The sequence below is a fragment of the Triticum urartu genome, chromosome 5 (assembly GCF_003073215.2).
Source record: "Triticum urartu cultivar G1812 chromosome 5, Tu2.1, whole genome shotgun sequence".
Classification (NCBI taxonomy): Eukaryota; Viridiplantae; Streptophyta; class Magnoliopsida; order Poales; family Poaceae; genus Triticum; species Triticum urartu.
In genome coordinates this window covers 455,014,285-455,027,473 of record NC_053026.1, presented here as the reverse complement: position 1 = coordinate 455,027,473, position 13,189 = coordinate 455,014,285, and the positions used below count along the sequence as shown (strand labels likewise).

The following is a 13,189-nucleotide window of genomic DNA, read 5'->3' as shown; positions in this document are numbered from 1 at the left end:
GATTAGGAATTTACAGGAAGGAGCAGAGGTAAGGAAGAGAACGCAGTTATTGGAGATGCGGCATGAAACAACTACATTAAAGAGCTACAGCTATCACTTCTAAATCAGCTTTCACCAAAGCGATCACCCCATTTTCTGGTGAATACTCTTCTGTTTCGCTCATTCTAAATGTGCCACGCAAAGTAGGCCGTGGCGGCAGTGTTCTTCTTGGGGCCCTGGTAGCAGAAATGCCACCAAGTCTGGATGGAGTCCAAAGAGCTAGGAAAGATCAGACAATGTTGTGGCAAGGTATAGTGCAGTTTGAACCAAACTTCCTGGGCAAAAGTGCAAGTGCTGAAGAGGTGCAGCGCAGACTCAAGCTCCTGATTGCAGAAGGAGCGCACATTGTTATGATCGGAGTCTTGGGCACGCAATCTGTCTGCAGACTCAGGGAGTGTTTGGTTCAGAAATCCTAGGACCTTTTCTAGTCTCAGGGACTAATAAAAAAAGACTCTCCAGTAAAGTCTTTTTCTAGTCCCTGTAGAAAAAGTCCCTCCCGTTTGGTTCCTAGAGACTTTTTAGGGACTTTTTCTAGTCTCTGAGACTAAAAAGTCCCTGAACCAAACACCTCCTCAAGCTTCTGATTGCAGAAGGAGCACACATTGTTATGACCGGAGCCTTGGCCCTTGGGCACGCAATCTGTCTTTAGTGGGAAGTCGATTTTGCGCCAAGGTCAAATGATTTTTTTTTTACTTTCCTCTCAATCTTCAGCCTCCAGGTCATCTCAAGGTCTGGCCTAGAAACGGATCCAATGAATTGACACGAGTAGGCCGAGCTGGCAGAGTATTGTTTTGAAGACGTCCAATTCCAGTTGATTCTATCCTGGACATGAGTGAGGCTGATATTCTGATTTTTTTGGCAAAGGGATAGAAAAGCATCAAGGTCAGATAATTTGTAGTGACAAGTGACGTAGCAACATTGTACAGATAATTTGTGCACAGGAAGCCAATGAAGCATGTAGGTAGGTCGTGTGTGGCATTGTGGATGTTTAACATTGTGTCATTGTGGATGTTTATCAACCAGCGATTAAGCGCGCATGTTTATCTGTCATTAGCTGCTTCATTTGGTCAGCTGGTACTGCAAATCTGGTGTCCAACTAGCTTAGCAGGACAATATGCTTACATCCATAGGTAAATGGTTCTAGTTATCCTGAACCACATTCAGGCGTCCCATATCATGACGACCGCGATGACACCGACGCCAAGCGCAACGGCGAGCCACCGGCCGACGGGCCTCTGGGGCCTGTACCCCTTGGCGAGGAGGTGGTTGATGGAGACGTAGACAAAGATGCCCGTGGCGAGGCCCATGGAGATGGCATAGATCCAGTCGGCCACCCGGCCCTCCGTGGTGGCGTCGACGAGTATGCTGACGGCGACGCCGATGGGGCTGGAGACGGCGAAGGCGAAGGCGTAGCCGAAGCAGGAGAGGAGGGGGCGGTCGGGGAGCATCCGGAGCAGCGAGATGCCCATGGCGATCGCGGCCAAGATCTTGTGCAGGCTGATGGTCCACAGCGCCTTCCACGCGTCGGCTTCCGTCTCTGCGAGTAATCGCCGATTCGAAGACCGGATCAAGTAGAAGTAGGCATGAAAATCAGTGACTGAAGCAGGGTCGAGAGGTACACACACATCTAGTAAGATGCAGAGATCCTCTCATTCATGGCAGTCAAAATCCAGGAAATTTCAAGCTCTGTCTCTGTCTTACCGGCAACTCCAATGGCGATGCCTTCGAAGACGGAGTGGAAGCAGAGCGCGGCGATGAGGAGCACGCCGTCGCCGATGGTGCTCGCGTTGCGTAGCATGGATGCAGTCGACGGTCCGTGCGCGTCCTGCACGCGCGGCACCGCCAAGTTATTACATACTGCACGCGCGAGTACACAGAGCTGTGTGGTAGTCTGAACGACTGCCAAATCAACACCGGACTCGGAGGCTGCACTTACAGATGTTTGTGGTTCGATGCTGTTGTCATCGGTGCTGCTCAGCTTGCCCTCCTCCAGCGCTCCTGGAAGTTTGTAAACAGGGTTGGATTCTCAAGTGAACGTTTAAACCATGACTAATAAGATCGCAGGAGTAACGATAAGACCGTGAAAATGCGCATCGAAAGATTGCCAATCACCCCTTCAAAAAAAAAAAAAGATTGCCAATCACGTAGCACGTAGCGCCCGCCCCGGAATAGAAAGGGAGCAAATTTGCATTTAACCCGACGAGCAGCTGCCACCTTTACACCGCCGGCCAGCTGGTGTATGCGCAGATATAGCAGTTAGTTTCAGCGGAGAACGTGGGACCTGCTGCTGCTCACCTGCACTCGGGGCGGTCCGGCCGGGGCCGCGCGCGACGACGGAGGAGACGAGCATGATGAGGACGTACCCGGCGCAGGCGAGCATGGAGGCGAACGGGTAGTCGCTGTGGGGGGCGAGGTCCCCGAAGGTCTCGTCGGCGTCGCTGAGGAAGTGCATCATGGCGGTGCCGAGGATGACCCCGCCGGCGAACTGCGTGCCCAGCGCCAGGAACGCCTCGTTCCACCGCATGAAGTAGGGGGACACGCCGCCGGCCAGGGTGCCCGCGAACACCAGTGCCAGGCACCACAGCTTCACCGCCACCAGCCCCGGCGCCCGCAGATCCGGCTTCGCCTTCGCGCCGCCGTCCGCGTCGCCGTCGCCGTGTCCGCCACCTCCATGGGCCCAGGCAGTGCTCGCGGACGCGCTGAGCCAAAGGACGAGAAGGAGGAGGTGGCGGGAGCTGGTGGCCGATGCCATGCCCATGCCCGTGCGTGCCGTTGCTGTGCTGGGCAGTGCGGGAACCATGCGGAAGGTAGATAGGAGCCGAGGACGGGGAGGGGATTTATACGTGGGCGGGAAGCTTGCAAGGAGCTGATGTGTGGGCCCACGTGTTGCCGGAGTACACTTCTTCTCGGGCTAGTACTCTTTCTCTTCTTAAATTGTTCTCGTTTTGACAATCAAATCCTCCTTTATTCAGTCATAACAACCATTGCATCGTTTACAATCAAAGGAATCACTGCATATTCCAACCAAGTGTTCGATGGAGAAAATCTAGCTAGTCTAACCAGTTCGTGAGCTACATGATTACTCTCTCTATTACAATTATCAAAGATAACATGCCGAAAACTAAAGACTTAAAATAACAGTCGTCGAAAACGGCAGTGACCAATGAAGAAGAAGAACCATTTTTTAATGCCGCGACAACCTCCACGCTGTCTGAGTCGATCTCAATTTTACTGCAACCAACAGTTTGCGGCCTAGCTTGATCAAGTTATATATCGACGGCTTGGGGGGGCCTAGTTGATGTCAATAAAGGTGATCCTACTTCAACGGCTTGGCCTTGGACTTATGTGCCACGTAAATCCTTGGGCCCTAGAATCTGGATTGTACACTTCGACACGGCTCCGCACTCCATGGGCTAACAATTTGGGGGGGGGGGGGGGGGGGGGGTATGGAACACATACACCATAATGGCGACCAGTACTCCAAGATGAAAAATGGTAAGGCCGAGATTGAGAACATGGGAGGTCGGGGACGGCTGGTCCTACTTCAACGACTTGATCTTGGACTTGTGTGCTATATAAAGCATGAGGCCATAAAATCGGGATTTGTACACTTTGACACGGCTCCGCTCATGTGCATCTCTTCCTTTTTGGTGCTCAATTATTTAAAGTGGAAAAATTATTGTACCAGTATAGGTAGCATGCATGAACCAATCTGCCTCATATGTGTTGCTTGAGAGCCTTTTGGCTCGCTGTGACTGCTAAGATTCCTTTTAAAAATCAGATATTTTTGTTGTTGATAGGTTTTTGCCCTATGAGAAACTTTCCTAAATGTAGGTTTTGCTGTTGATAGGTTTTTGCCCTATGACATGTATTTGGCACATGCAGTGGCTTTTTTTGCCAATGTATTGAACTCACTCTTCCTTCTTCCCTTCCTAGACATTGTTCTCGTACTGATTAAGTTGTTAATGAAAAGGAACAGAGCCTGGTTCAAAAAGAAAATGTTGCATGAGAGAGAGAGAGAGAGAGAGAGAGAGAGAGAGAGATAATGATGCAGTTGCGTGCAAATGAATATACGAAGTCATAGCTCTCGCTAGAGGCGACCGACCCGAGTGACGTCGGTTGCCCAATCAGAATTGTTACCCCACAATTTTACTCATGTAATTCATGAACCAGGAAGTCATTTAACCCACGACATTGAGCAGCTCATATAACATCATATTATCATCACACTCATGGCGTGAACACACGTTTGAGCAAATAACCATGTGCTAGAGCTAGAATGAAAATATGCTGCAGCAAGGCAACAATGTATAGTATTATCATGTAAATACTTCAGTTCAAAATTTTGTCTCCTTACGTCAGTTATTTCGAAACAGGGGGAGTAACTGACAAATTAAGCGGGCACAATTCACTTAGCCCACTCACTGCCAGCAAGCCGGAAATTGGGCTACCGAGGCCGTTTATCCGTGCCGCCTTCAGAATCCTGGCAAGATGCTGAGATGTTTGGCGACCCTGTTTACCTGCTGCAGTGTTGCACGCATCCAGCTTTAGACGTGGACGTCCGGACATTGGAGCACTGAACCAGAATGTTGCACGAAGCCTTGCTAGAAGCTGCGGCGCCGAGTCAATTTAGCTGCAGTCTTCTTCTCTCTGGCCGGAAGTTTTCTCCCACTGAGAGTTGCAGTCGAACGGATGTCGTCGATGAGATCCTGGTCCGCGGCGTCCATGAACTCCTCAAAATCCTCAGGAATCTCGTACATCTTCCCGAAGTCCACAAGCAGCCTCACCCAGGTCCTCCTGAGCGCCGGCAGGCCGTAGGTGTGTGCCGCCTGCAACCTCTCCAACACGTTCTTCGTGCTCACGTCCCTCCTAAGGCTCTCCTCACACGCCTTCTTGAGGTCCGCGATGCCATACTTGTCACTCGCGGCGAGCAGCTCGCCCCGGTGCACGAGCAGCTCGTCCTCCGACGCGATGACACCGTAGAGGTAGCCGACCAAGGTCTGACACGCGTCGATGGACATGTCGGAGATGTCCACCTTGGAGAGCTTCTTCTCCCTGAGGTTGTGTGAGAACATCCTCAAGAACATCGGTGACCGCGTGGCCAAGACGGCGCGGTGGGCCTTGATGCTGCCACCAATGGCGTTGATGGCGATGTCTGTGAGGATGCCTTCTCGCAGCATACGCGCAAAACCAGACTGTGCTTGCTCCACCAACGTCCTCATCTCCCTAGAGCGCAAAACAGACTCCGGTTTGCCACGCTGTATAACAAAAAAAAACTTCATTTTACACTAGTTGTAATATATCTTCCTACTTCATCGCTGTCCTTAAGGTCTCAATGTATTTAGATAGCAAGCTCAAAATTCACACAATTGCTTTAAGGAAGAAAATGAAAATGAAGGAAAGGAAATATGAGTTTTACCCTAGTCATTTTGATAAATTCGATGTCAATCAAGCATCTTCTTGATTTACATCCATCGGTCACTGTCCATGTATAAGGACAGTTGAGAGGCACGCTAACCACTGCATGCGTGTGCTACTTGTTAGCAACGTTTGAAAAAATCCACCCATGTTAAAGAGTAAAGACGTACATTAGCAAAATAGAGTGGTTTGTAAATACCAAAAGCGCACCAATATACTTGGAAAAAGATACTCCCTCCAATCCGAATTAATTCACACAACCTCTATGTCGGATCGGAGGGAGTACAAAGTCCAAAACACTAAAAAGGGACAAAAATAATTACAGTAAATTGTTTGAGGTTTAGGACCCATGATTTGAAGTAAACATCACAAAGACATATATATTGTAAAAAAACCCAGAAGTACGAAATTAGAAACTGTTATCCGCATTTGAGTGATTAAGCATGTTATGTCTTAAGGGACCTAGTTCACAAGACTGATCAATGCGTCTCTTTCTGGCAGGAAAGAGAAGGCTATCGGTAAATATCACGCCATACACACTCACAAAAGAAAGGTGAACATGATTAGACTCTGATAGACAGAACCCTTTCGGTTAAATTAATGATAAAGAAGTGCAGTCTGCTAATTACAAACCACTTTCGAATGTTTAGTATTGAGTGTTGATAACCATCCGATCAAGATCCTCTCATTCTTTTTATACATGTACTCTTTGTTCTAGATCGAACGATACTAGTTATTCATCAATTGAATAGCAAAACCAAAAACCACACACACACACACACACACACGATATTTCTGCAAACTACGCGTGGATCCACAAAACTTACTCTTATATTTGTGAACCAAACCATAAACAGTTTAAAATTTGTTTTTTCCGATTGCACAAAAGGGATGACCATAGTGTACACTAGAAAATTTTACCTTCAAGGTTTTGAACCACGCCCGGGCGATTTTCAGAAAAATGTATAAGTTTCAGGGAATCAGAGGCAGCGTATTTGTCAAAAGATCGTGAAGATGGCGAAAGCGTCACTGAAGTATGCCCGTTCGTTCGGACTGCGGATAGGTGCCTACACAATTTTTTTAGAACATAGACGTCAGGGACGTCCGGCTTTAAATTAATAAAGCCCACAACATAGGCAGCGTATGACAACCACATGACCAACACACGGCACCAGACAAAAGACGAGCAGGTCTTGAAAACAGCAACCGGAGAAGGAATAAAGTACGTTACAAGGCACGTCCGGCCTAGCGAAACGAGCACGCAGGCTCGGCTGAAACTACAACCAAAAGGGGCTGCCCATCCCTATGCGACAGCAGACGGCGCGGACGACGGAGTGCGGGACTCGGCGTAAACTAAGCGAAGACGGCAAAGATCTTGGCGATGAAGATCAGAGTCCTGTTGTCTGCCCAGCGGTGCCCATTGCTGCAAGAAAACGATGCATTTGAAGATAACGTCAGCGGGATGCGAGGGAAATACGCCCTCAATAGTAAACTTGTTACGAATATGTCAGATAGCCCATAACATGGCCGTCGCACACGTCCACATGACCCGACGAGCCGGGCCATGAACCAATGACAAAGAAGACACTAGCGCGGCTCGGGAGCGGGGATCCCAATCCACCCCCGCGGCCTCACGGACCGCGCTCCAAGCAAAGCGCGCCAAAGTGCATCGGAAGAAAGCGTGGTCAGCATCTTCCGGAACCCCACACAAAGCACAAGGGCCGGAGGCGGGGCCGTTGCGCTTAGCAAGGTTGGTAGAGGTAGGAAGGCGATCTTGGCAGAGTTGCCAGAGGAAGACCTTGATCTTGAGAGGGATTTTAGCCTTCCAAAGCCCCATGGCAGCCGAAGGGACCTGGCCGCGGGTCAGCTCTCTGTATAAGGAATTGACAGAGAATTTGCCATAGCCCGAAAGTCTCCAAGAGACCGTGTCCGCGGAGTCCAACAGGCGAACATCCGCGATCAAATCCCGAAGGCGGTCCCACTCCGCCATTTCCGTCCCCGATAATTCTCTTCTGAAGTTGATGTAGGGTGGGGAGGAGCTAAGAGCCGAAGCAACCAGTTGGTTGGGCTCGACTGCAATGGAGTAGAGTTGGTGAAACTCCGACCATAGGGATTGGTGGCCAATCCAAAGGTCTAGCCAAAACCGCGTGGAGCGCCCGTTGTTAACCCCAAACTTCGCGCCCCTGGCGAATAAGGGTTTTAGGGCTTGAATGGAGTTCCAGAAGGGGGACCCACGAGAGGCCGCCTCGAAGAAATTCCCGTTCGGGAAGTATTTCGCACGGAGGAGGTCGATCCAGAGGCCAGTCTCACCCTGAGACATCTTCCAGATCCATTTGCACATGAGTGCAATATTCATCAGCTTGGAGTTGATGATCCCAAGGCCCCCCTAGGCTTTAGGTCTGCAAACGGCCTGCCATTTGACCATATGGTATTTCCGTTTGGGTCCCGCTCCTTCCCAAAAGAAATGGGACCGCGGGGTATCCAACTTAGTGTGTACCCCACCCGCCAGCAAGAACAAACCCATGGCGAACATAGGTAAGGATGAGAGGCTGGAGTTGGGTAAGATTAGTCTAGCCCCTGAAGACATAAATCTACCTCTCCACGGACACACCCTGCCCGCTACCTTGGAGGTGAGAGGTTCCCAATCGGCGATCGAACATTTCTTCGCCGCGATCGGGAGGCCGAGGTAAGTGAACAGAAACTGGCCAAGTTTGTAGTTAAGCAAGTTGGCTACCCGCTGACTTTCGGCGCGTCCATCCCTATGGACACCACTTCACACTTGTGGAAGTTGATTTTAAGCCCCGACATGAGTTCAAAACACAACAGAATGGCCTTGACCGTTGCGTTACTGTGTGTGTCGGGCTCGAAAAGGAGGAGTCTGTCATCCGCGTATTGCAGGTGTGACACTCCTTCCGGGATCAGGTTGTCCACCACTCCCCTGATGTGGCCAGCCAAACGAGCTCTGTCGAGCATGGCGCCCAAGGCGTCCGCTACAAAGTTAAACAGCAACAGCGAGGCTGGGTCCCCCTGACGTAGCCCACGCTTGTTGCGGAAAAAGTTCCCTACTTCTCCGTTCACCGCAATCGCCGTTTGGCCCCCCGAGACCAACTGCATCATGCGATGAACCCAAACCGACGAGAATCCCCGGTCCAGGAGGACCTGACGGAGAAACTCCCAGTTCACGCGATCGTACGCCTTCTCAAAATCAAGTTTTAGGAGAATCACGGGCTGGCGAGCGCGTTTTAGGGAGTGCACAATCTCTTGGAGGGCCAACGGCCCCTCTAAGATGTTGCGCCCCCGAATAAAAGCCGATTGGTTCCTACTAATAATACGGTGAGCTATCGGAGACAAGCGAGTCGAACAAGCCTTAGCACAAATTTTAAACGGAACATTAATCAACGCTATGGGATGAAAGAGCCTAATATGATCCGCGCCCGGAACTTTGGGGATCAGAGAGAGAACCCCAAAGTTTAGGTGAGAGATATCTACTGTACCCCGCATAAAACCATTGCAAACGTCAAAAATAGGCCCTTTGAGCACTTGCCAAAACCTTTTGAACATCGCCACCGGCCACCCATCCGGCCCGAGTGCGGTGTCGGATTTCATGCCAAGGGTCGCCTTTGTTGGGGAACGTAGTAATCTCAAAAAATTTCCTACGCACATGCAAGATCATGGTGATGCATAGCAACGAGAGGGGAGAGTATGATCTACATACCTTGTAGATCGACAACGGAAGCGTTTGGTTGATGTAGTCGTACGTCTCCACGGCCCGACCGATCAAGCACCGAAACTACGGCACCTCCGAGTTCTAGCACACGTTCAGCTCGATGACGATCCCCGGACTCCGATCCAGCAAAGTGTCGGGGAAGAGTTCCGTCAGCACGACGGCGTGGTGACGATCTTGATGCACTACTGTCGCAGGGCTTCGCCTAAGCACCGCTACAATATAATCGAGGACTATGGTGGCAGGGGGTGCCGCACACGGCTAAGAATAAGATCACGTGGATCAACTTGTGTGTGTATAGGGTGCCCCTTGCCTCAGTATATAAAGGATGGAGGAGGAGGAGGCCGGCCAAGGCTTGGTGTGGCCAGGATGTGGAGTCCTACTAGGACTCCAAGTCCTAGTAGGAGTCCACCAAGAGGGGAGGAAGGGAGAAGGAAGTAGAGGAGAAGGAAAGGTGGCCGGCCCCCTTTTCCCTAGTCCAATTCGGACTAGAGGGGAGGGGGCGCAGCAGCCCCCTGGCCCTTTTTCCTCTTTTCATAGAAGCCCATCAAGGCCCATTGCTCTCCGTAACTATCCGTACTCGAAAATACCCCGAAATCACTCGGAACCTTTCGATGTCCGAATATAGTCGTCCAATATATCAATCTTACGTCTCGGACCCATTTCGAGACTCCTCTGTATGTCCCGATCTCATCCGGGACTCCGAACTCCTCGGTACATCAAAACTCAAAAACTCATAATATAACTGTCATTCGAAACCTTAAGCGTGCGACCCTACGGGTTCGAACAATGTAGACATGACGAGACACATCTCCGGTCAATAACAATAGCAGGACCTGGATGCCATATTGGCTTCCTACATATTCTACGAAGATCTTATCGGTCAGACCGCATAACAACATACGTTGTTCCCTTTGTCATCGTATGTTACTTGCCCGAGATTCGATCGGTCGGTATCCAATACCTAGTCAATCTCGTTACGGCAAGTCTCTTTACTCGTTCTGTAATAACATCCCGCAACTAACTCATTAGTTGCAACTTGCAAGGCTTAATGATGTGGATTTACGAGAGGCCCAGAGATACCTCTCCGACAATCGGAGAGTGACAAATCTAATCTCGAAATACGCCAACCCAAACATGTACCTTTGAGACACCTGTAGAGCCTTTATAATCACCCAGTTACATTGTGACGTTTTAGCCACACAAAGTGTTCCTCAGGCAAACGAGTTGCATAATCTCATAGTCATAGGAACCTGTATAAGTCATGAAGGAAGCAATTAGCAACATTACTAAACGATCGGGTGCTAAGCTAATGGAATGGTCATGTCATCACATCATTCTCCTAATGATGTGATCCCGTTAATCAAATAACAACTCTTTTGTTTATGGTTAGGAAACATAACCATCTTCGATTAACGAGCTAGTCAAGTAGAGGCATACTAGTGACACTTTGTTTGTCTATGTATTCACACAAGTATTATGTTTCCGGTTAATACAATTCTAGCATGAATAATAAACATTTATCATGATATAAGGAAATAAATAATAACTTTATTATTGCCTCTAGGGCATATTTCCTTCAGTCTCCCACTTGCACTAGTCAATAATCTAGTTCACATCGCCATGTGATTTAACAGCAATAGTTCACATCACCATGTGATTAACACCCATAGTTCACATCGATATGTGATAAACACCCAAAGGGTTTACTAGAGTCAATAATCTAGTTCACATCGCTATGTGATTAACACCCAAGGAGTACTAAGGTGTGATCATGTTTTGCTTGTGAGATAATTTTAGTCAATGGGTCTGTCCCATTCAGATCCGTAAGTATTTTGCGAATTTCTATGTCAACAATGCTCTGCACGGAGCTACTCTAGCTATTGCTCCCACTTTCAATATGTATCTAGATCGAGACTTAGAGTCATCCAAATCTGTGTCAAAACTTGCATCACGTAACTTTTTACGACGAACCTTTTTGTCACCTCCATAATTGAGAAATATTTCCTTATTCCACTAAGGATAATTTTGACCGCTGTCCATGATCTAGCTCTTAGATCACTATTGTACTCCCTTGCTTAACACAGTGTAGGGTTATACAATAGATCTGGTACACAGCATGGCATACTTTATAGAACCTATGGCTGAGGCATAGGGAATGACTTTCATTCTCTTTCTATCTTCTGTCATGGTCGGGCTTTGAGTCTTACTCAATTTCACACATTGTAACACAGCCAAGAACTCTTTCTTTGACTGTTCCATTTTTGAACTACTTCAAAATATTGTCAAGGTATGTACTCATTGAAAAACTTATCAAGCGTCTTGATCTATCTCTATAGATCTTGATGCTTAATATGTAAGCAGCTTCACCGAGGTCTTTCTTTGAAAAACTTCTTTCAAAACACTCCTTTATGCTTTGCAAATAATTCTACATTATTTCCGATCAACAATATGTCATTCACATATACTTATCAGAAATGTTGTAGTGCTCCCACTCACTTTCTTGTAAATACAGGCTTCACCGCAAGTCTGTATAAAACTATATGCTTTGATCAACTTATCAAAGCGTATATTCCAACTCCAGATGCTTGCACCAGTCCATAGATGGATCGCTGGAGCTTGCATATTTTGTTAGCACTTTAGGATTGACAAAACCTTCTGGTTGCATCATATACAACTCTTCTTTAATAAATCCATTAAGGAATGCAGTTTTGTATCCATTTGCCAGATTTCATAAAATGCGGCAATGCTAACATGATTCGGACAGACTTAAGCATAGATACGAGTGAGAAATCTCATCGTAGTCAACACCTTGAACTTGTCGAAAACCTTTTGCGACAATTCTAGCTTTGTAGATAGTAACACTACTATCAGCGTCCGTCTTCCTCTTGAAGATCCATTTATTTCAATGGCTTGCCGATCATCGTCAAGTCAACCAAAGTCCATACTTTGTTCTCATACATGGATCCCATCTCAGATTTCATGGCCTCAAGCCATTTTGCGAATCTGGGCTCACATCGCTTCCTCATAGTTCGTAGGTTCGTCATGGTCAAGTAACATGACCTCCAGAACAGGATTACCGTACCACTCTGATGCGGATCTCACTCTGGTTTACCTACGATTCGGTAGTAACTTGATCTGAAGTTACATGATCATCATCATTAGCTTCCTCACTAATTGGTGTAGTAGTCACAGGAACAGATTTCTGTGATGAACTACTTTCCAATAAGGGAGAAGGTACAATTACCTTATCAAGTTCTACTTTCCTCCCACTCACTTCTTTCGAGAGAAACTCCTTCTCTGGAAAGGATCCATTCTAAGCAACGAATATCTTGCCTTCGGATCTATGATAGAAGGTGTACCCAACATTTTCTTTTGGGTATCCTATGAAGACGCACTTCTCCGATTTGAGTTTGAGCTTATCAGGATGAAACTTTTTCATATAAGCATCGCAACCCCAAACTTTAAGAAACGACAACTTTGGTTTTTTGCCAAACCATAGTTCATACGGTGTCGTCTCAACAGATTTAGATGGTGCCCTTTTAACGTGAATGCAGCTGTCTCTAATGCATAACCCCAAAACGATAGTGGTAGATCGGTAAGAGACATCATAGATTGCACTATATCCAATAAAGTACGGTTATGACGTTCGGACACACCATTATGCTGTGGTGTTCCATGTGGCATGAGTTTGTGAAACTATTCCACATTGTTTTAATTGAAGACCAAACTCGTAACTCAAATATTTGTCTCCGCGATCAGATCGTAGAAACTTTATTTTCTTGTCACGATGATTTTCCACTTCACTCTGAAATTCTTTGAACTTTTCAAATGTTTCAGACTTTATGTTTCATCAAGTAGATATACTCATATCTGCTCAAATCATCTGTGAAGTTCAGAAAATAACGATACTTGCCGTGAGCCTTAACACTCATCGGACCGCATACATCAGTATGTATTATTTCCAATAAGTCAGTTGCTCGCTCCGGAGAACGGAGTCTTAGTCAT

General features: G+C 47.6%; 1 protein-coding gene and 1 pseudogene across 1 annotated transcript; both read right to left on the bottom strand.

Moving 5' to 3' along the window:
• Positions 1-994: 994 nt before the first annotated feature.
• LOC125556253 (zinc transporter 2-like) lies at positions 995-2,836 on the bottom strand. The gene is made up of 4 exons (XM_048719023.1): positions 2,335-2,836; positions 1,976-2,037; positions 1,741-1,864; positions 995-1,576 (listed from the first exon to the last, which is right to left on the bottom strand). Exons 1-4 carry the CDS (start codon positions 2,795-2,797, stop codon positions 1,200-1,202), a joined length of 1,026 nt encoding a protein of 341 aa, XP_048574980.1. The 5' UTR covers positions 2,798-2,836; the 3' UTR covers positions 995-1,199.
• Positions 2,837-4,447: 1,611 nt separating this feature from the next.
• Positions 4,448-6,430, bottom strand: LOC125556252 (annotated as a pseudogene).
• Positions 6,431-13,189: the final 6,759 nt, after the last annotated feature.

Coding starts and splice junctions, on each gene's coding strand:
- LOC125556253 (XM_048719023.1), bottom strand. CDS start 2,797: ATGGGCATGGCATCGGCCACCAGCTCCCGCCACCTCCTCCTTCTCGTC. Junction 2,038..2,334: donor CCGGACCGCCCCGAGTGCAG/GTGAGCAGCAGC, acceptor ACAAACTTCCAG/GAGCGCTGGAGGAGGGCAAG. Junction 1,865..1,975: donor GCATCGAACCACAAACATCT/GTAAGTGCAGCC, acceptor CCGCGCGTGCAG/GACGCGCACGGACCGTCGAC.